The sequence below is a fragment of the Anguilla anguilla genome, chromosome 12 (assembly GCF_013347855.1).
Source record: "Anguilla anguilla isolate fAngAng1 chromosome 12, fAngAng1.pri, whole genome shotgun sequence".
NCBI lineage: Eukaryota > Metazoa > Chordata > Actinopteri > Anguilliformes > Anguillidae > Anguilla > Anguilla anguilla.
The window spans coordinates 14482471-14505692 of NC_049212.1; the positions used below are offsets into that span (position 1 = coordinate 14482471).

Sequence of the window (23222 nt, forward strand, 5' to 3'; positions counted from 1 at the left end):
CTTTTTAACAATATAGTTCTCATAACTTTACAAATACAGACAAAAAAAAACATTTTATTTCAAAGACATTTGGAAAACAGTTAAAATAAATGCAGTCAGCCCAAAACCTATGTTTTGGAAAGGAAATCCTTTCTCTTTGTCCAAAGACTCAAAGCTGTCCTCTTCCCCCTCTTTCCCCACTGAGCCCCGTTTGTCTGTCTCTCATAGCAGATGAATAAGAGATTAAATCAGGGTGTGCTCCAATTAGCTGTCCAGATACTCTGATGGATCATAAGGAGAAAAGGTCACATAAGACTTGTGCAGCATTAACATGACAAGACGTCAGCTGGCTTATATAGAATCCATGAGCCATATCATTGCAAAAGGGCATGAGGCCACTCCTTGTTGTACGAGCACTGTTCAATACAGACCAATGTGAGAACCATAACCAAGTGAAATCGAACAGAATTAGAACCAAGCTGGTGTTACCATGCAGAATGACAGAAAGCTGAGCTCAGACACAACCTGGTAAGATAAAGAGATATCAGTTGAAGCAGTTGAGTAATAGTCTGCTCACCTTTGCAGTGAACCCAGACTTCTGGCATCACTGATAAAACTCAATGACTGTTGGTTAACAAGAAAAAAAGCCACTTAGCCAGTATGTTGCTTTTGAAAAGCATAGATGATTTTTTTCCCGCACTTATTCACAAAACTCCCGTTTCATGACAAAGGTTATTGGTTATTGAAGGAGCTGTGTTAAGTTCAGACACAGGGAAGTTCACTTTTTCAATATATATGTATCACTATTTTTATATTGTCAAATCAACCTTGCTTAGGTAAACTCCACTCAGAATCCTCACCATGTTGTCACATACACAATCCATCAAAAATATACCATATCTCCGGTGGGACCTCCAGGCCTTAGAAGCACATTTCTATAGCAAAACTACAGGGTTCCCAGCAGACTCAGTCACATTACACTTTGCCTGGCTTGCCATCTAGGGATGGACTTTTCACCTACAGACCGCAGTTCACTCATTTCTCAGTTCATTCACAGTAGCACAAAGTACCGTCTTATTCTGCTTAAAAAGGCATTCACCATATTCGGTGAAAGTTTTCCTCTCTAGTATCTGAAAGGAGGCCTAATGTATAACAACTATTTCTGTGAGAAGTGGTAAGAAAATATATTCTGGCATCACAACTTTTTACAACAATATGCATGACAGTTACAAAGAGCATAGGAAATATTAAGGATTTGGCACACATTCAGAAGGTGTGAGAGAAGTCTTTTCTCTGTGATGGGTCCTCTGATGGGGATGAGGGGTGGGAGGGGGATTTAGACGAGGTTAGCCTTCAGCTCAGCTTGACAGAGCACCGTGAGGTCCAGGGGAGCACTGCTGGGGGGTGAGATGCTGTGTGCTGGGGGGGGTCCTCTGTGAGGGACGAGGGCTGGGAGAGGGTATTTAGAGGAGTTTGGGCATCAGCTCAGCTCAGCTTGAGAGAGCACTGTGAGGCCCAGGGGAGCATTGCTGGGGGGGCTGACATGCCTGTGTGCTGGGGGGGTGGGGGTGGGAGTTGGGCTGTATAAATTGTTCTCGTCCTGCCCCGCTCCACCCTGCCCCACCCAGCTCTACCTGCTGTCCCCATGGTCCTCTTCCACCCAGGCCACGATCTTACCCTCCCAGCCGGGCACCAGCGCCTCATCGTGGAACACCTGTAGGACCGCACGGCAACAAAGGGTCAAAGCACTCAGGAGCTCATGGTACACATCTGTCCCAATTTTAGCTCAGGTAAGAAGATCCATCACATGAAAAAAAATCTCTAGACACAATTTGAAGTTTGTGTTGTTTCTAAGGACAACATTTAAAATGTAATATGGATAAAATTATCCACCATGGTGCCACCACAGTGTATTCAAGTGTGCTTTTCAATTCTTGATTTTGTTTGTCATTGTATGTGTGTTGTTTTCCTTTGATTAGCTGAGGCAGTGTTCTATAGTGACTGCAAATCCGATACGGTAACTGTTAATCAAACAGTCTGTAAACTGCATCATTCTGTGCACACAAGCTGTTACCTAGAAACAATATTACAAACCAAATGATATTGTGTCATTAATTCTTTGTTTCTATATGTTGTAAGCATTATATGAAAGCAACACTCAAAGCTGTACTGTATCGTATGTACAGGCACGGCTGTAGGGGGTTGCCAGCATGAAGCAAAACAGTACTCCTGTAATCGTGACTATTTACGATGCAGCACAGTCTCACATGCCATACTTCTTAATTATGTCTCATAGCCTGTTCCATTGCCTGCAAAACAACATAATAGCAAGTGACAAAAACACTGCCACCTCTATCCTTGCTAACAACAAGAAGAGCCAGTAAATCTCTCTCAGTTTTTCATGATTCCTTTAACCATCTGATCTTGTGTTCTATTACGGCAGGTTTTTAAGCACTCCGAATGGTGCAATTAGCAGAACGTGAAAACAAAGCACCATAAGCATACAAGTGAACATGACAGCAGTGTCCAAGGACATCTCCATGGCAACCCCCTCGCTGTGCGGGAGGGGCTTTGTGATCAGAGACGGTGCACACACACACCCACCTCCTCCTTCACCGTGCCAAACTCGGGGTCCAAGGCTTTGAAATGGTACCTGAAGGAGCCCTCTCTGTCCACCGCCACTTTGAAGTCTCTGAGTGTCACTTCATCCAGCCTGCCAACAGGACACAAGCAGTTACACACACACACACACACACACACACACCCAGCATGCCTGCCAACAGGACACAGGCAGTTACACACACACACACACACACACACACACACACACACCCAGCCTGCCAACAGGACACAGTCAGTTATACACACACACACACACACACACACACCCAGCCTGCCAACAGGACACAAGCAGTTACACACACGCACACACACACACACACACAGAATGCCTGCCAACAGGACACAAGCAATTACACACACACACACACACACACACACACCCAGCATGCCTGCCAACAAGACACAAGCAGTTACACACATGCACACACACACACACACACCCAGCATGCCTGCCAACAGGACACAGTCAGTTACACACACGCACACACACACACACACACACACACCCAGCATGCCTGCCAACAGGACACAGGCAGTTACACACACACACACACACACACACACACACACACACACCCAGCCTGCCAACAGGACACAGTCAGTTATACACACACACACACACACACACCCAGCCTGCCAACAGGACACAGTCAGTTACACACACACACACACACACACACACACACACACCCAGCCTGCCAACAGGACACAGTCAGTTACACACACACATATACACACACACACACCCAGCCTGCCAAAAGGACACAGTCAGTTATACACACACACACACAGCCTGCCAACAGACACAGTCAGTTACACACACACATACAGCCTGCCAACAAGACACAGTGAGTTACACACACACACCTTATACACGCACATGTGCACACACACACATTGTACACATAAACGCACAAGTATACGTACACCCACACACAATCTCACAGTGAGTGGTAGGTAGCTGACCTTTTGGGGATATTAATAAGGAATGGTGTGAGTGAGCGGTCAGTGAAGTAGAGCACTTTGGTGGAGTCAGCAGGGTCCAGCACAGGACTACTGAGGGAGTTCACTGTTTCTGTGAGATTAACAGAGCAAACTGCTAGCAGGACAGTTTCACATTCTGACATCATTAATAAAACAAGAACTTTAAATATTGTGGCTCCTCAATTTCTCCAGTGAATATTTTCCAGATGCACAGTTTTATTGAAAGAAATTCTTACTTAATTTTGAAATTAAAAAATAAAAGGGGTAAGCCCCATGCAGTATAGTACCATGCTTATCATTAGAATATTTCAACTTTAAACACATGAGGTAGGTAGGAGGAACAGGAGGGTAGAGGGGAACAAGAAGGAGAAGGACCAGGAAGGCAGGGGGAACAGGAAATAGAAGGACTAGGAAGGTAGGGGTACGGGAAATAGAAGAACCAGGAAGGCAGGGGGAACAGGAAGGAGAAGGACCAGGAAGGCAGGGGGAACAGGAAGGAGAAGGACCAGGAAGGCAGGGGGAACAGGAAGGAGAAGGACCAGGAAGGCAGGGAGAACAGGAAGGAGAAGAACCAGGAAGGCAGGGGGAACAGGAAGGAGAAGGACCAGGAAGACAGGGGGAACAGGAAGGAGAAGGACCAGGAAGGCAGGGAGAACAGGAAGGAGAAGGACCAGGAAGGCAGGGGGAACAGGAAGGAGAAGGACCAGGAAGGCAGGGGGAACAGGAAAGAGCAGAGAACAGGATGGACTGCAGTGAAGGAGGCCTCACTACAACTGAGCGGCCAGGAGTCACGATTGCAGTGATTAGCTTTCTGCCCTGGAGACCGGCCTCGCCCCTGCAAGACACAAACAAGCGTTTAACTGGGCAGCAAGGCCAGCAAGCACACAACTCTGAACACCAAGTCAGCTAAGTCCTCACACACAGACTGGTGCATTAAAGAGTCAGTAATTACATAGCACTACAGGGGAACTGGATCATTGTAATTTGGTTAATTGTTTGCAACGTCAACTGATAAACTAGATGAGTATGGGTGTATGTGTATATGTGTATATTGTATATATTTGTGCGTGCGTGTGTGAAAGAGAGAGCGAGATGAAGCACCTTCCTTTCTTGTCTGTGGTGTGGGTTTAGGTCGTGGAGCCGGTCCATGAGGTTGGCCACGGCCTGCTCCAGGGTGTCGATGGTGTGGTGCTGAGGGTCATGACCACTGAAACTGTTCCTCAAACTCCGAAGGGCATCCCGTATGAGCGGCAGCTCTTCTGTCTGTGCGCGCACACACACACACACTTGCATGAGCACACACACACACACGCACGCACAACTGTTGGCGCCACATAATTCATGCATCCATTCTGTAACACTGATTCAATGGCAACGTGGTAAAGCGTAAGAGCAGCGGACTCACCACCCCTGATGGGGACGCTGGTGATGGGGCCCTTCCCACTGTGTATGGGTAGCCATTATTCTGAGACTCAGAGAGCTGGATGAAAGCACACAGCAGTGGGATTAATGTAACTGTAATCTGTCCTTTTCTGGATTGGCTGGATTGTACTGGAAGCAAAATGTTAGCTTTATGGTGTTTTATATAGAATTTATATAGAATTGGTGAAACAAATTGAAATTTTCTGGTGTAGGAAAGTATAATATTCAATAGGTACTCACAAAGTTCACAAACACTGTTTATAGAATCATTCTTTCATTTCTCCAATTCCTTTGTATTATACTGTATTTTCAAAAGATGTGCATGTTCTTATTATGAGCTTAGTAGTATTTTTTTATTACTATTGTTTTCACATATTTAGGTGGTTGTATCAGAGTGTATGTATGTATGCATACCTTTTGACTGTTATTCTCGAACTCTGTGCACAGAACTTCATCCAGTTTTGCTTGTTGTTGCTGGAGCAGTCTGTCCTTCTGTCCAATTTCCTTCTATACAAACAAATAGCACAATTATATCACAATGGGTTTAGCTGAAATGTGGGTGTAATATTCACTTGCTTTGTAAATTGCTGAAAAATGTAAAAATTTTGTAAAAATTTGCATTGCTGTTAAATTAAAATGGCTAAAACTAGGTGTGTAAAGGCAATTATCCAATCCATGTCATTATGAATCAAAGCAAAATATGTATTTAAATGTCCATAATCTTACGGCAGTTTGCTCTGTAGCAACACTATCACTGTTTACGTTTCCTACTCGCAATGACTCACACTAGTGTCATTTTTCCTGGTAAAAGTGAAGTCAAGTTTTTACACTCTTAACTTCATTTTCTTCATATGTGCACATTGTAACAGGATTGTGTTAGCTAGATCATGTTTATTGATACTTTCTTCCCATATTGGATGATTTTGGATCATATCATACCAAACTTTGTGATACTGCCAAATATCAAACCAGGGTCTGTAGGTTTTATAGGGTCTGTGTTTTACTCACTTTATATTCACTCAGCATGCTGCTCATCTCTTCCACTTTCCTCTGCAACTCCTCCTGAGAATGTACACATTGTTTGCACACTCCTAACACACTGTTTACACACTCCCCACACAATGTTCGCACACTCCCCACACACTGTTTACTCACTCCTAACACACTGTTTACACATGGTCTATAGTTTTACTGGGTTCAGTACATACCCATTTGGTGCTGTGATTAGATGTTGGTAGTTTTATTTGTGTGTGTTTGTGTGTTTGTGCTATCATTGGTGCATGAGTGTGTGTGCGTGTGTGTCTGTGTGTGTGTGCGCATGCTTATGTTTATGTGTGCGTGTGTGTCTGTGTGCGCATGCTTATGTTTATGTGTGCGTGTGTGTTTGTGTGTGTGTGTGCATGCTTATGTTTATGTGAGTGCCTGAGTATCTCATTCAAACTCACGCTCTGTGCTGTTAGCATGTCTCTGGCCATGTTGGACCTCAGCAGCTCCTGCTTCAGCTGCAGCGCAGACGCTTCCTGCGCAGACAGCCGCAGCTGCAGAGCATCCTGGCGCAGAGATGCAGATCAGTGGTGTTTCCCAGGTGACCTAGGCCACAGCTGCACTGCAGTCCTAACCCGCTTTCCCGCATTACAGGAGGAGGAGCTCCTGCTGAAAAACTCGAGCACAGTCTCAGAGCCCTGCCCTGAATCACTATAACTTTACTGCCTTTACTCCATCCTCTGGTTATATGAATGAAGGTCAGTTCTCTGTCAGTGAGAATGTGACGTAGTCACCACACAGAGCATGCTTAATGAGCATAACTTCCTGTAATTCTGTAGCGGTTGTTCCTGTTTACTATGATTAAGAAGTTGGGGTTTAAGCATTTCCCTAAATTGAGAATTATATGATTGTGCTAATAGTCAATCAATTGATTAATCGGTTGGTGCGTTACATAGCCCCCTCTACAGAGTAAAGCAGGCTACTCTAAGATTCACCTTCATTCCCTGCAGGCTGAACATCTCCTGCTTGGACCTCATCAGCTCTTTCTGAGAAAAAGAAAGAGAAAGAAAGAAAGAAAGAAAGAAAGTCACGTGAACTGAAGTGAAAATATACATCGCATCTGCTCAGCTTGAAACTATAGGTACTGTATTATAACTCTTGTTGATTGTGGAGTGAGGTTGAATTAACTGTTAATAGGGTTATGAGTGATTCACAGCTGTTTTAATTGGTTCACATGGGTGACTTTATTTGTTGAAGCCCAGTCCCCAATTAACCCTGTTTACCTTCAGGTCCTGGGACTCCTCCGTGCTCTGGTCCATATGACTACGGAGTATGACCTGAAGACAGGGTGAGTTTGATTTATATGCTTCACATTCCTCACATGATGCCTGTTTACTTTAATTGACCTGATTCATGGCTTGAATTCAGATGGTTCATAGCCCGTAATTGATTCACAAAGCATAAAAAATGAAACTTATCCAGCAGTAACACCAAGCTGCAGTACATTTAAATCAAAGCAAATGGTTGTCTGTGACAGAGAGAGAGATGGTCATACCAGCTGCTGCTCAGTGTTCTCCATCCCCTCCCCCACACTCCCCTGTTCATCTTCAGGAAGAGAGCCATGGAGGAGCAAAGCCTGAGACACACACACACACACACACGCGCGCAAACACACACCACACACACACACACATGCACATGCACACACACACACAGTCATATGATTCTCAGAAAGGGTAGATTAATCACATTCATTCTTGAAGCAGTGTTTCTAAGAAACACTGAACAGTGTTACTTCAGTTAAACCTCCTATCTCTCCCCCAAGATAAGACGATAAATCATTTTAACAGGCACAAGTTTGTGTGTGTGTGTGCGTGCGTGACATGAGTGAGTGAGTGAATGAGTGTGTGTTTGTGTATTTCACCTGTAGGCTGGACACCAGCTTTCTGGCCTCGTGCATCTCATTCTGTAGCTGCTCCTGTTGCTCACATAGCTGCTCCTCCCACGTGCCACGCCCCACTGACCAGGCATGCACTGGGGCCGCCCCCTGCCCACGGGGGGAGGGCTCTTCCTCATCACCTGCAGACGGAGCAGAGACAGAACATGCACTGGCTATTCAGTATTGCAGATTTTAGCCGAGGAGGGGGTGACATCATTGGTCATCAACTGATGATGGATGACAAACCTGAGCATGGTGTACTCAGTCTCTCCTTTGGTTGGCCATCCACACACTCCTTTTTGTCTTCTGATTGGCCGGTGATGGACTCCGCTCTGTTCGAGTGTGTTGGGCTGTTCGCGCTGAGGCTGGGGCAGCAGCCAAAAAGAAAAAAAAGAGCAGCTTCTTTTAATTATTGCTGTGGTGCACAGATTTGGACAACTACGTTTTCTATGCTTTGCAAATTTAATATTATTTATATTAGTGCTGTGTTGTCAAGCACTAAAGGTTATTATTATTATTATTATTATTATTATCATTATTATTATTATTATGTCAGTGAATCCAATAGCCTTATTCTTTAGAGCGCTAAGTAAAAATGAATTACAGATGACTTAGTCCAAGTGTAGTCCTGCAAGTACACCAGTAATAATTACAATCAAAACCTGTAGTGAAGAAATGTCCCAAGTAGTTACCATGCATTTGCAACCTCACGCTTTATATGGCTTGCAATACGGTACATTAGTCTCTGCCCAGCACTCAACACGGAGTTACACTGGCCGAGCTTAGTGGTACAGTCTGATGCAGTCTATTAATAATGCACACCAGAACCTCTTCAAAAGACATTAGCTTTATTAAATAGCATCTGTTCCAATTAAATAAAATGTTATTGCCCCTTCTTAAAATGCAATTCACGCATGCCTCCTCACAACCTAATCCTGTGGGGGCTTGTAGGGCAGTGAGCATGCGGTGAATGGTTGTGGTTGTGGTGTTCAGTCAAACCACTATTACACTGTGGTGTTTTTAACACTGTTCTGTTTTACTGCATGCATAATTTGTGCTGTGATAGTACACCCTTTGTAGATACTTGGATATTTAAAAACATATCTAAATGCATTTCTTAAAATGATGGACAAGGCCTTTTAACAGTTAGACTGTGGGCAGTACCATCTTGGACAGTGCATTCCCTAGTACCATAAACTGACCACATTACAACCGTGAAAGGACTGTTTGTTTCTGAGGCTCATAATGTAAAATTTACAGCTGGATAGATAAGGGAATGAATGCACATGGCTGAGCAGGGCATTTGGGTAATCCAGGTGGTTAATGAGCAGGGAATTTGGGTAATCCAGGTGGTTAATGAGCAGGGTATTTGGGTAATCCAGGTGGTTATTGAACAGGGTATCTGGATAATCCAGGTGGTTAATGAGCAGGGTATTTGGGTAATCCAGGTGGTTAATGAGTAAGGTATTTGGGTAATCCAGGTGGTTAATGAGCAGGGCATTTGGGTAATCCAGGTGGTTAATGAGCAGGGTATTTGGGTAATCCAGGTGGTTAATGAGCAGGGTATTTGGGTAATCCAGGTGGTTAATGAGCAGGGTATTTGGGTAATCCTGGTGGTTAATGAATAAGGTATTTGGGTAATCCAGGTGGTTAATGAGCAGGGTATTTGGGTAGTCCAGATAGTTAGTGAGTGGCCTTTTTTTGAGAAGCACCTCTGAGCATGTTGTAGAATTATGAAACACTCCCTCTCACTCTGGCCCCCTCTCACACAACACAGGACACAGGACAGCGACACATGGGACAGGCCATGATAACCTGAGGTGGCAGGCCGTAAAGAAAACTTCTGTCAGGGGAAAAATCGACTTTCATCTGCCCAGGCTACTCCGCTAAGGGGGGTAGGGAGTCTCACACAACTGCTCCCAAGATGGAACTGGTGACTAAGACTGTGAACCTGCAACTTTCAAAGCCTTCTCTATGATAGTAGTCATAGAGAGCGGTCATGTTTTCTCTCTGTGGGAGTGACATTTTCCCCCTATGCTGAGTTCCCAGTTAGGGAAATATGATCGTTTAGTTAGTGGTGGGGTTTGAGTGTGTCTGATTTCACAAGACCACCCGCTGTCATGACTCTGCTTCTGTGGTTTTCTGGCCTCAGGGAGAGGGTGCGTCTGACTTAGGTGTTCAGACACAGGCACAGGCTGATCAGACACAGACAAAGAGGCAGCATGAGATAGAAGGTATGCAACAGAGAACAGGAAAGGTTGGGGGAGAGAGGGACTAAGGCTTATACATGGGCTTAAATTTCTTGTTAGAAAATTCTTTGGCATGCCAATAACCTGGTCTGAATCCATGAGAGAGAAAGAGAGAGGGAGAGAAAGAGTGAGTGAGAGGGAATGTGCCTGAGAGAGAGGGAGAGAGAGTATGTGTGTGTGAGAGAGAGAGAGTGTGTGTGCCTGAGAGAGAGGGAGAGAGAGTATGTGTGTGTGAGAGAGAGAGAGTGTGTGTGCCTGAGAGAGAGGGAGAGAGAGTATGTGTGTGAGAGAGAGAGAGTGTGTGTGTATGTGTTTGAGAGAGTGTGTGTGTGTGTGTGTGAGAGAAAGAGAGAGAGAGAGAGAGAGAAATAGAGAGAGAGAGCATTTGTATTGACACTGCTACTGGTAAGCCATGCAGAACCATGACCAACATGTGTTTTCCACATGTGAATCCCCCCCCCCCACCCACACACTGTGTAACAGCATGCATACAGAGGCCATACAGTAATACCCCTCTGTTCCACAGGAGTCACATTAAAATCTGCCATCTCTCAGTGTGGGGATGTAAATGTTTTTCCTGAAATGTCTGGTTGAGGAGCTCTAAGGGGAAAAACTTAAGGACCCAATGTGACTGCTGCCCGCAGACCCACAGAGGGAGATTCAGTAAAAAAAATAAATAAATAAATAGCGGTAGGCTGAAAAAGCATTTTCCACAAGGGCAACCATAAAGTCAGTATGTCTTTAATCCTGAGAAATAATAGGCGTTTTTTCCATTCTAGATGGTACTAGGAGTCAGAACTTTCTGTGCTGTAAAGCAGAGAGCAGAGTACAGCCTCTTGGGTGTATTCATCATGTGACCTATTGTTCAATCCTTTACACTAGCAAGTGCTAACCGCAGGGAGGCAAGGACCTCAGACCAAATTAAACTCACTCTAATATATCAACATGAACACAGACCTAAATGCTTCCCTGTGGTTACTGCACTGCCTGTGTTGGCTGTTTAGTCCGACCTTAGCATTACTTCAACATACAAGTGACGTTCACATTCAAAGTGTGAGGGCTATTATAGACTGAAATTCCACCCCCATCCTAAATCTACTTGACATTTTTTTAAATGATTTGAAGTTTTTTCTCTTTCTTCTACTCTCTCAGTGGGCTTTCACTTTCTGAAAAATAAGTGCGTCATCTTAGTTATAAGTATATCACACTTCGTCATGTTAATTTATTTAATTTTCTTTATGTTTTTTTTCTGTATGCTTTGTTTTTCAATTCAACCAGGATAAAATTCTAGATTTTCTTATTCTCCTTTCCCTAGCTTTTATCAGACAATGCTTTCTCAGTGATTGCAATAATGAGAAAATGATCATAAAATAGCCGCTAAATATTCATAATACTGCAGTATGTACGTTATACACTATAATCTGTAAGCCCTGCACAGTTGCTAGGAGACAGGAAGCATCTTTGTCTCTCCTGCACTGTGGCTCAATCTAACATGGCCGCTTCAGCCCTAAACCTGTCATCCTTACCCCATATTTACTGTCGAATTCTATTTATACAGTCACACGACACTGTGGTGTACATTATGGTTTTTAACATGGTTTTGGGTAGGTTAGCGACAGACTATTGCCTGTGCTTTGTAGCTAGAAACAGCAGTGAAAATTACAGTTGCTAGTTGTGAAAGAAATACGTCAGAAAATGTGTTCCATGAAGAAGATCACCGTACATAACAAACCACTGTAACCTTTTTTGTATTGTATTTACTTACTGTTTGTCGTGAAAGACAGCAGTTACCATTAGACTCCAGAGCAAATTACAAAAGCTGGAAACCTGGTTCACAGTTTATATAGAGGAGGAAAACTTGTCCAGCAATGAGAGGAGAGAGATAGGGAGAGAGAGAAAGAGAGGGGAGAGCGCAAGAGAGGGAGAGATTCTGTCCAGACAAGAAGGACAGTAGATCTGGGCTACTTATCAGCGGCTGTACCCGAGCAGGAACTCTGTAATCACCCAATCTGGTTTTCCCCACTCAACTCTGAACCCATTCCCACACTGGACACAGACCGCTAAAGCCTGCTTAGTTCTGGAAGTGCGGGATGGTCCGGAGTGCTACTCTGACATTTCCTCCCATTGGTAGCAGACATGGAAGGACAGGTGGGAAGAACGAAGGTGATGGCTATCTGAACCCTGGGAAAGCCATGTATTCACAAAGTGATCCGTTAATGCAGATTTCTGTACATACTGAATGAAACTGGCAATCACGTTTGGACTTTTTTCAAAGAGACACTGAATGGAGGGAGAGCAGAGACAGCAGCTAGGCTGTTGTCTTCATTTAATACGCTTTCTTAATATTACGATATTACAGGAAAATCCAGACCCCTAGTATTGGGACCTCAGTCATGATTTATAAAAGAATTTTTGTAGCATAATAAACATCTGAAACGTTATTGATTTTACAAGCATGGCCGATGGTCAAATGAAATTGTGTTTAACTTACAAACTCCCTATTCAGCACTAACTTACTTTAGCACATAGACAGAACCATCCTAAGAGGAACATGTTGCGCTGTCTTATACTGGCATGCGGACAGTGCAATTTTACACTGTAACACACATAACAGCAAGTGTGGTTCAGCACAGAGTAATACGGTGATCTGCATGATGACAGCATCTGATGTAATCCACACTCATCTCTATGACCACAGTACATGAGGTGATTTGGACAGGACATCATCAACGGTCATCAAATCAATGCCAGGCAATGCCACGTACCCCTTAAGACACACTGTCACACACACACACACACACACACACACACACACACGTTCTAGCCAAACTTCGAGCGACCAGCAACGCCAGCAACACACTTTGAAAGGCTGGGACAACTGGTGGAAAGCGTGCTCAGCGTGGGCTGCTGCTGTTAAACCCAGATCGCTGGGATTGGGAGAGACAGACAGAAAGACAGCCAGCTATGACGTCATGATTAAAGAACACAAAAGTCTTACCATTTCATCTGCTTAGCTCCCATTCTGCCCGCCCCTAGTGCGCTTCAGTGCTCCGGCTGGGCCAGAGTGGTAAGCCTGGGTCCTCGGTCAGTGACATCCCCAAAACACATCAGTGCACGGCGGGAGGGCGGGGCCACTGGATGGAGGATAAGAGAGGAGAGGAGTGTGTGTCCGTCTCCGGCAGGAGTGGGCTGTTTAAAAGCAGCCCCTTCCCTGAGGCGCAATCAAGGACCCATGCCTTCCCTGCTCCTCCTGCTCACCCCCCACCCCCTCCGTGTGCCCTCGACGCAAATACAGCGCGCTCCTCCAAATCCTCCTCTTCCCCCTCTCCTCCCGTTGTACTCCTTCTGTGTGCTGTTCTCTCCGTCTGTTCCAGCTCTCTCTTCTCTTCCCACTCTGTGTGATTCCCCCGCTCACACAGGAGCCTCTGGCATCAGGCACCGAAATTCACTCGCTATTTCTGCTCTCTCTCTCTCTCTCTCTCTCTCGTTTTCTGCACGGTTCTCGTCTGATTTCCCTCCTCTTCTCCTCTTTCTCTCCCTCCCTCCCTCCTTCCCTCCTCTCTTGCTCTCTCGCTCACCCGCTCAGTGAGGGCTGTGTGTTCTGTGTGGAGGGCTGTGTGTTCCTGTGATCTAGGGATCTGGAATCTGGTGGTTTGTTTGTGAAGCTCCTGCACAAATTATCCTGCGGATTCTAATGACTTAATCTAAGTAAATCATGACTCAATTTGATTTACATTTCTGAGTCTCATAAACAATTTTCCACCCGCAAATTTAACACCCACACACACAGACACACACACACACTCACACAGACACACACACACACAGGACAAGTTGAGACATGCGAGAACAGCAAATGATATACCAGCGTTCAGACAATGATCTTTAAAAAAATACGAGCTGGTAAAGAGTGACAGTGGCTCCCACACAAAGACGGCACATGAACACAGAGCAGAAGTACCCCTGCACTGCCCAACAGTTCTGTGAGAAACAATTATGAAAAAAAATTAAAAGCCGTTATTTGTAAAACTAAAAAAAAAGAACCTCTTTTTAAAACACATTCTTAGGCTTGCTTTTACTGAATTTGTCGAGTGAATTATCTTGTACTTTTTTGTGCATCGGACATTTTTAATCATTTTCACAATTTTAATTTATTCTTTTTCATATTTGTTATGTGAAGTAAGATTTTGATGAACTCTTAGTTATGTAATTATCTTTAATCATCCTGTTTTCATTCATTTTATTATTATTACTTAATCCTTGTTTCTGTCTTCTTTCCTGTTTCACATTTTTATTTTTAAAATGTTTTTAGAATAGACATTGCTCTAATCAGGACAGTGCAAACCAGCTGAACTCAAACATTTCTATCTTCACTGCCTGGTCTGGTAACTCCCAGCTACGTTCAGGATATCCCTGTGGCTAAGAATGTGAGCAATTATGCTTGTGTAATTATTGGACATGGGAAACATCCAACTTCCTGACTGTTTAGTTGGGGATCTTTATAATAAGGAGAACAATCTTTTGCATGCATCTGTAGATCAAAACTGCAAGTACTTGATGATCTTGATAGGCAGCAGGAGGAAGTTGAACAGTAATTTAGTTCCCCTGTAGTCAGTCACGCAGTATAACACTAGCTCTGTACAAAACCCTTCACTGCTAACGCACTGATCACTGCTGCAATCAGAGCATACCCTGACAATCTGTGATTTCCCATCACAGTAATGTGAATGTAATCTTCCGCATGATCCAATTAATCTACCGTCAAACTGCCTAAAATAATGTTCCTGGACCCCAAAACAAGACTGGGCATCTGCCCAGTGTTGCAGTCACAGCCACTACTTTACACAGCCAGTAAATTACAGACCAGCACAGCAAAAGGAACGACTGGTTTTAAGTATTTTTATCATAAGCTGTATAAGAATACCGCAGGGACAGACTAATCTAACCTCAATAGGAACAGGAGTAGTAGTGTGTGCCTGGCGTTTTGGTTTGTTACCGGGGGACAGAGCCTCCCCTGTGTGGCCCATTGTCTGCCGGGCGCAGTACACTCGGCCTCATTGTCTTCTGTGGCTCTCTGGCGTCGACGCACAGTAAACAGCGCGCCTGTTTCCACGGATACCCACCGCTCCGTGTCCCGCGCTGTGAGTGACCCCCTGAAGAGCGAAATGAGTCATACCCACCTCCCCTCTGATAAAGGCGTGGCATCAGCCTTCACGATAATAATGACAATAGAAAATATAATAATAATGATAATAATAATAATGATGATGATGATGATGGTCATAATCATAATAATCATCTGCATCATTGTAGTCATCATTTTGAAGGGTTGCATTTATGTACAGACTTTATTGACACAAACCCATTTACACTGAAGAAGGAGGAGGGATGCTGACCACAAGTGCCAAAAATGCATAAAAACCAACCTAGATACCTAGATAATACCTAAATACTCATTGTCACTAGCAGCAAATCACTCCTAATTTGAACAGGGGCAGTCACCAAAATGTTTCTTACTATTAAGTATAGACAATAACATGTAATACTGTACAGGCCTAAAAAATAAGTACATTTTTTGTTTAAAAGGGGAAGTCAAACACATGCTTCAGTAAAGAACCGAATGGTAGTAGTGAGAACAGACCTCCTGAACAGTTCTGTGTTGCACCTTAGTTATGTAAGACAAGCACTCTGTAGACCCTGGCACTGAAGTATTGTATGTAGTTTTTCATTGAAGACTACCGTATGATAACCTCCATAAGTTTACATCTGGGTGATGCACAGCTGCCATTTCCCCTCAGAACACCGTCGACATGCCAGCTGGAGCAGAGAGGGAGAGAATCATTAAGCCAAATAAGCCAGGAATGAAAAGGCAGCCAAGTTGAGAGAGCCAAGTCGGGAATTTGGCCATGACTTGGGGTCACCCTTTCTTCTTAGTTTAAGTGCCATGGGATATTTCATGACCACCTTGACTAGGATCTCAGTTTAATGTCTCTTCTGAAAATCTGCAGTGTCCTCCTGCACAGTGTCCCAATCCTGTCCTGTGCCATTATGTCCAGGCTGAAGACTACCCCCCTGCTGGTGCACTGACACCACTTTCAGTAGCAATTTAGTCTTCAGTCCCAGTAACAGCCAATCATAGCCTGGCTCAGGTTCAGTCACCAGACAGGGGAAAGTAATGGGGGCATTTTGCACTGAATCCTCTGAGATTCAGAGGTAACTCAGGTACTGCTGAAAACTGTGTAAAACCTGCACCCAGCTGTAATATTGAGGCCCATTCCTGCACACTGCACAGCTGAAGATCATTAATTCATCATTTTAGCCACAACTCTTTATCCATTGGCGATTAGTAGAGGAGACGTATCGCATTGTGTGGTGAAATGTATTGCTGCCCTGACAGGCTATTCAAATGGCCACTTAAAGCTGCAATTAATTATGCATTTCGGCTTGCAGGAACAGGCATAAGTCTCTTCGCCACTGCAGGGGAAGCCGCAAATAAACAAACACAGCTTGATACAAAGTTAATGACAGATGATTTAATTTGAGGCTAATTTGAAGTCACGGAATTGCCTGGCTTGTGGTGCTGGTGTGGGCACACACTGCATAAAGCAGATAGACTAGAATCATCAGACCCTACAAATGGCTAACTTCTACTGGCAGGGAAAGTCATCTTTTAAATGTATGAAGAGATTATTGATATGACAGAGAAGGTTTATGTTAACATAGAAGGGCTTTAACCAGAGAAAATGTACAGAAACTGCTGGAAGGAAGAAAGCACAAGAGTCCTTGTGTTTCTAAAAACAAACAATGCACGAGTGAGTCTGAACAAGCCGCATAAGACTATCTTTGTTCAACAATCAAGAGTCTTTACTTGAGGCTGAAAGGATCACGCCGAGACCAGTGAATGCAAGCTGATTGGACAAGGAGGAACCGTCCTATCTTAACGTATCACAAGCTGCCCCTAGCATGAGCACACGCAGGCACACACACAGGCATGTGGACGCATGCAGCCCTGCAGTGAGGTACAAATATCCTTTCTGGAACACAGTTTTCTCGGTTTTCAGCTCGGTTTTGCTTCGTTTCAAAATTAGAATGAAGAGAATAAAGTTAATATTAGCCACCAAGCACCCCCGCCCCTCCACCCCCCCCCCCCCCCCCCCCCCCAATAATGAAACAAAACTAATAGCAGAAGGAAGGGTGGTACAGGGAGGTATTTTCAGGTGTGTTGCTTGTCTTTAGAAGAAAAAAAAACTTCACAGCTCAATGACATGCTGTGGTTTCAGGTTCTGGTATTCTGTGTGTCTCTTTGATAATGCCACATCTACAATCTCACTTTTTTTTTAAAATGCCCACGGCAACTTTTGCTTAAACATGCCAAAGCACATTTGGCTAAGTTACATTCCAGTCCTTACACATCTGCAAGTACTGTATGCTGTTACACTACCATGAGGCAACACGACCAATTAAATAAATGATTGGCTGGAATTGATTTTGCACCAGTCATCTACCTTAGGGGAGACTATGAGTACCATCTGGGGTAACATGCTGCAGACAGATTGTGAACAAACCCTGAATATAGTCAAGGATTCAGAGGAATCAAGCAGGCTTTATTAGCATGACAGGAGATATTCAGTGTTGCCAAAGCATTGTGTAAAAATGACATTAAGCTTATTTTTAGGCCTCCCCCACCCACTTAAAAATAGAAGTACAGTACCACAAAATGCAACTCACAGCCACTAGAGGGCAGAATAAGATTTTTTAAAGATGGAATGCGAGCACAGTGCTGATGTTGCCCATGGCACAGAACAGGAAGGAGGAGCTACGGTGTGACAGTGAGGGACAGAACATGCTGAAGCCTTTTACTCAAAACCAGTTCTTCTTTACAGGTCATTATTCTATCTTTATTTTCAACAGAAATGGATGGTCTTAATTTTCATAGTTTACAGGCACAGACTAGCCCACCTAAGAGCTGTTAGAATAAGCACAGAACACCATGCAAACAAAAGCAGTGACTCTAGCAGTTTGTGTTCTTTTACCCACTCCTACAGTTTCAAGAGTCAAAAATACTACTGGTCTGCTGCTCAAGAGTACTGGACCTCAGTGTTCAAGGTTACTCCAAGATATTGTTACCACATGTATTGCATACTTGGTGTACAGTACACTCTGATGATGAAGACTTAAAAGGACCTAAGCTGTGTCTCATTTCATATACTCATCTACTACACGCTACATACTATACTAATCGCACATATGCTATGTTCGCAATGTAAAGTCATTAGTGTTGCTGAATGATTAGGTGGTACATGCTATGTGCCATTTGCCCTTTGTTCTCTGCAGACATGTGTAAACCATGGAGTGGCCTTACCTTATATTCTTTTTGGCAAACAGCTGTCAAACAGATGTATTGGGATCTATGGCCAACAGTTTGCACACATTCATTTTTTGGCTTTTATTTCTGTTTTTTCACACGGGTATAACAGATACACTCTATGACACTCAGGCGGCATACTATTATGTTTGCCAGTGCTGTAATATGCCAGCACATCTCACCTTTCTAACTGGTGCTGTTTGCCTGGAACCAGATATAGCATTCCACTGTACATATACATTCCTGCCATACTAGAGTCCATCATTTCAGTCCCATGGACAGACAGTATGCCATTTCAGATAGTATATTTTCATGAGAATTAGCCCTGTATGACCCCAGCTCTAGTTTGCTCCAGCTAATGAAAGCCACACCCGCTGCTGCACTCTAGCATGGTCCCTGGGGATGAAGACCAGACGGGGGAGGGTTGGGTGGGGGGGGGGGGGTGATAACAATCCCCTGGCACAGGAGGTGTCTGGAAAACGGGCACATCTGAGGTGCTGGGGTGGCGGCTTGGCACTGACCATTCCCATCCAAAAACACAGACAGTACCAACAAGCAAAAAAATGTTTCCTCTGACCACAGGGGGACCCTCCAAATCCCCCCCAAAATAATCCTTTGTTTGAATGGAATCACACCACCAGTTTAAATAAACACACAAAGTGTCAGGGAGAAAGAGAGCAATGGAGAGAGGGTGCGAGGGCGAGACAAAACACTTGACATCACTGTTCTAGAAAGTTCAGAGGGAGGGCGTGAGGCTGGCACCGACTGGCAGAGGTGGGTATATATGAGGGAGCAGAGGGAGGAAAGCAGCCCAGCGCTCTCTCTCTCTCTCTGTTTATCGTGTGGTCACTCGCTCGCAACTGGGTAACAGCGTAGCCCCGAAGCCTCGAGCCCCAGTCAGGATGGAAATCCCCATTCAGCACCCCTGGTTCCGCCGCCCGCTCCTCCCCTCCTTCTGCCCCGCCCGCATCTTCAATCAGTACTTCGGGGAGGTGGTGCCGGAAGACGACGTCTCAGACTCTGTCTACTTCCCCCGCATACCCCTGCTCAGCCTGGGAAGCTGGATGGACAGTGGGCTTTCAGAGGTGAGTAGCAGAGGCCTGCGCCTCTCTCTCTCTCTTTCTCTCTCCATCTCTCTCTCTCTCTCTCTCTCTCTCCCTCTCTACTTCTCTCCATATCTCTCTCTCTCTCTCTCTCTCTCTCTCTCTACTTCTCTCCATCTCTCTCTCTCTCTCTCTCTCTCTACTTCTCTCCATATCTCTCTCTCTCTCTCTCTACTTCTCTCCATCTCTCTCTCTCTCTCTCTCTCTCTCTCTCTACTTCTCTCCATCTCTCTCTCTCTCTCTCTCTCTCTCTCCCTCTCTACTTCTCTCCATATCTCTCTCTCTCTCTCTCTCTCTCTCTCTCTACTTCTCTCCATCTCTCTCTCTCTCTCTCTCTCTCTACTTCTCTCCATATCTCTCTCTCTCTCTCTCTCTCTCTACTTCTCTCCATCTCTCTCTCTCTCTCTCTCTCTCTCTCCCTCTCTACTTCTCTCCATCTCTCTCTCTCTCTCCAGGGGCACAAGCACCAATGCATGAATGCACAAACCAAATAAAACAACATCTCATTAAAGCTTTATGTCTTCTGGTCAAGTGCTCACATTATTCTGATTTGGTCTTCTTTAAAAAAAGTAGTGATGCTTTATGAACTTACCGGGCTAGATAAAGGTTCAGTAATAATGTTACTGAATGTAATGTTAATGAATTATATCTGTTTGGAATTCACTTGTCAATCCATTGGGACCATGCTGCACACGCTCCTTTCTTTCTGATATCAAAACTTAAACATCCATCACACCCAGGAGCGGTAGATGTATGAGGGTAATGATGAGCTGGGTGCCATATATGGTAACAGACTCTAGAGGGCTGCAAAAATTCATTGTCTATGAATACCTGCCATTGAGAGTCTTTTGCTTGTGGCTATTTGTGACTGTGAAGCTCCAAAGTGTTCTAGATCTTTCCAAGAGGCAGCTTGTTTCAGCACTTGGCATATGCGCCACCCCTTTGTGCACCATGACACTGTGCTAATGGCATGGTTTAGATATCACTGTTTTTGAATGAAGGCTGACTGACGCAAAGCAAATGTTTCATGCCTTAGCACTATCATGCAATCATTGTTCATTGTTTACAGTTGATGTAGTTCATAATACACCACGTTTTAGAATACCCTCCTGACTATGATGGGTGAAAACAATGAGGTGATATCTTATTTGTATAGAATGAACTTGTATAGAATGAAGTTGGGATTTTATTTTCTCATTCATTTTCCTCTCTAGTATGCATTCAGCTCACCAAAAATATGTGCAATATTTATGTATAAACAATGCAGTTTCACATATGCACAAATATGCATGTGCATTAAAAAATACTTGAAAAATAGTTGAATTGAATTTAATATTATTATTTATTTGCTGCATGGAGGTGGGAGTTTGCATTGTTTCCAGACAGCAGTGATGTGCTGAACCACAATCAGCATTCGCTGACCAGGCTATTGTGAGCCGTACAAAGTTATACAAGGCAGACTATATTCTGGAGTGGACAGTCACCCCACCAGAACTGGCTGACCAAAATATGTGCCATCCATCCCACCCTCCTCGTGGGATTCTGTCTCAATGTAACCCCAGTCTGGAATCTTGGGCCACATCTCCCACTGCCAGACCCGACCTGGGGAACAACTGGCCTGACAAAGGCGCTTTCAGCATTTCTGCTAGCTCCGTTTGCACTCCTTCAGAGAGTCTAAAGTCATCCCACGTTCTTGTGCGTGTTATTGAAAGGATAAATCAGTAATAGTTATCTGAGAAAGATTACTGAGAAAACGTCAGTAAGTACAAACTGAAAAATTGTGCCAGGTTGCTGAACTCAAGGTCACTTCTGAGCCAGGACAAGGGTCAGAACTACCCAGAAACAATGTGCAGCTGAATCATGTTTCATGGAAGCCTTTGTTGTCATCATTATTTCCAGGAAAGTGAATTCTCAGGTCATTGCTGGTGTTGTTATCTTGTCAAAAGGTCACTAAGGGTTCAAAGTGAAGGGTGCTGTTGTATCTGAGCGATGAGAGATAAGAGGAGGAAACTGCTAGACAGTAACTGTGTGTCCTCTGATTGCTATCACGGTGTATAGGAAAAGCCCTGCATATGCTGTTATGACTGAGATTGTGTGTGTCCGTAGATGAAGCTTGACAAGGACCGATTCGTCATCAACCTGGATGTGAAGCACTTTTCCCCGGAGGAGCTGAAAGTCAAGGTCAATGGCGAGTTTATTGAGATTCGCGGCAAACACGAAGACCGGCAGGTAACAAAAAAAACCTTAACCAATAAGGTGTAGATTTTGCTACCCTCTTCCAGCACATCTCTCCTATATCTCCTATATCATACCCTAAGACATAGAATTGACTAAAATAATTAAAAAATATGCATCTTTCTCTCTCTCTCTCTCTCCCTCCCTCCCTCCCTCCCTCTCTCTCTCTCCCTCCCTCCCTCCCTCCCTCTCTCTCTCTCTCACTCTCTCTACAGTATGGTACAGCCTGAAAATGAAGACCTTTTATAGTTTTCATTTTTGGTGGCTTCTCAAACACATGCTTCAAATCTTTAATTTAGCCTCAGGGAAAGTCAGGCTGCTTACGTGCTGTGTGCAAAGCTCTTTTTACACCACCCCCGATGCCCTTGGGGCTCATTGTAGCCCAACCAATGTAGAAGAGCTACACAAGTGGAATCATTATTTGAAATGTGTTATTTTAGAGTGTAGAAAAACTGAGCATTTTATTTCATTGTTGATCACCCCAAACAGGACGAACATGGGTTTATTGCTCGGGAGTTTGTCAGGAAGTACAAGCCGCCCGTAGGGGTGGATCCAGGCTCCATAACTTCCTCTTTGTCCTCAACCGGCGTGTTGACAGTGTCTGCCCCTCGCAAAAAAGTGGAGGTCATGGAACGCTCCATCCCCATCACCCATGAGAGGAAGTAGAACCACCAGCTGTCTGCCCTCCTGCCGTGCCCCTGTCTTTCACTCTGCTGAGCTCCTCCTCATTGAGCATTACAAGCCCCACCCCTGACTCTCCATTGGAGAATGCAAGCCCCACCCCTGACTCTGGGAAATCAAGTGCAATCCTCCAAGCTTCTGCCCTGACTGGTATGGGGTTAAAGCATGAATGACAGAGAAACACACTGGTTTGTTGCAGTTCTATGACTAGCTTCTCCTCAGAGAGCAAAATGCATCACAAATCTGCTGGTGAATTGGAGACGTGCACTGCAACCAAACTATATAGTGAGGTTTTCTTACACAAAGTAAATAAAATATTATTTTGAAGGAGTAATTTATTTCTAAGAAAGATGAGAGAAACAGAAAAATAACACATTGGATGTCATTTTCATTTTCAAAAAGTGTTGAATCAAAAAACTGCAAAATATTATTATTTTATTTTTATTTATCTGACTAGTATTACAGAATGAAATGTATGGGCAAGGGCTTGCGGTAATGACTGAAAAAAGCCACCCTGTTTCAATATTATGCTTTCTGTTATATTTGTTGCTGACAATCCATAGCCTTATACATTGCAATAACATGAGCTGTATAATAACAATGGCAGTAATAAACCTGATGTAACAAACAAATGACCTCAATGTCTCTGTGATTTCTGT

General features: G+C 44.1%; 2 protein-coding genes across 4 annotated transcripts; one reads left to right on the plus strand and one right to left on the minus strand.

Annotated features, from left to right (window-relative positions):
• Positions 1–13: 13 nt before the first annotated feature.
• Positions 14–13717, minus strand: dixdc1a (DIX domain containing 1a). Of its 3 annotated transcripts, none has more exons than XM_035385490.1 (15): positions 13178–13717; positions 8177–8295; positions 7916–8070; positions 7547–7627; positions 7275–7328; positions 6987–7037; positions 6453–6557; positions 6016–6069; positions 5422–5514; positions 4994–5065; positions 4687–4848; positions 4354–4420; positions 3568–3676; positions 2584–2692; positions 14–1693 (listed from the first exon to the last, which is right to left on the minus strand). In XM_035385490.1, exons 1-15 carry the CDS (start codon positions 13198–13200, stop codon positions 1610–1612), a joined length of 1338 nt encoding a protein of 445 aa, XP_035241381.1. In that variant the 5' UTR covers positions 13201–13717; the 3' UTR covers positions 14–1609. The 3 variants fall into 3 exon arrangements, with proteins under 3 accessions (XP_035241381.1, XP_035241380.1, XP_035241382.1); XM_035385489.1 differs by having other exon boundaries at positions 4991–5065; positions 13178–13713; XM_035385491.1 differs by lacking the exon at positions 7275–7328 and having other exon boundaries at positions 4991–5065; positions 13178–13714.
• Positions 13718–19328: 5611 nt separating this feature from the next.
• Positions 19329–23198, plus strand: cryaba (crystallin, alpha B, a). Its single transcript, XM_035384520.1, has 3 exons — positions 19329–19629; positions 21754–21876; positions 22372–23198. Exons 1-3 carry the CDS (start codon positions 19447–19449, stop codon positions 22546–22548), a joined length of 483 nt encoding a protein of 160 aa, XP_035240411.1. The 5' UTR covers positions 19329–19446; the 3' UTR covers positions 22549–23198.
• Positions 23199–23222: the final 24 nt, after the last annotated feature.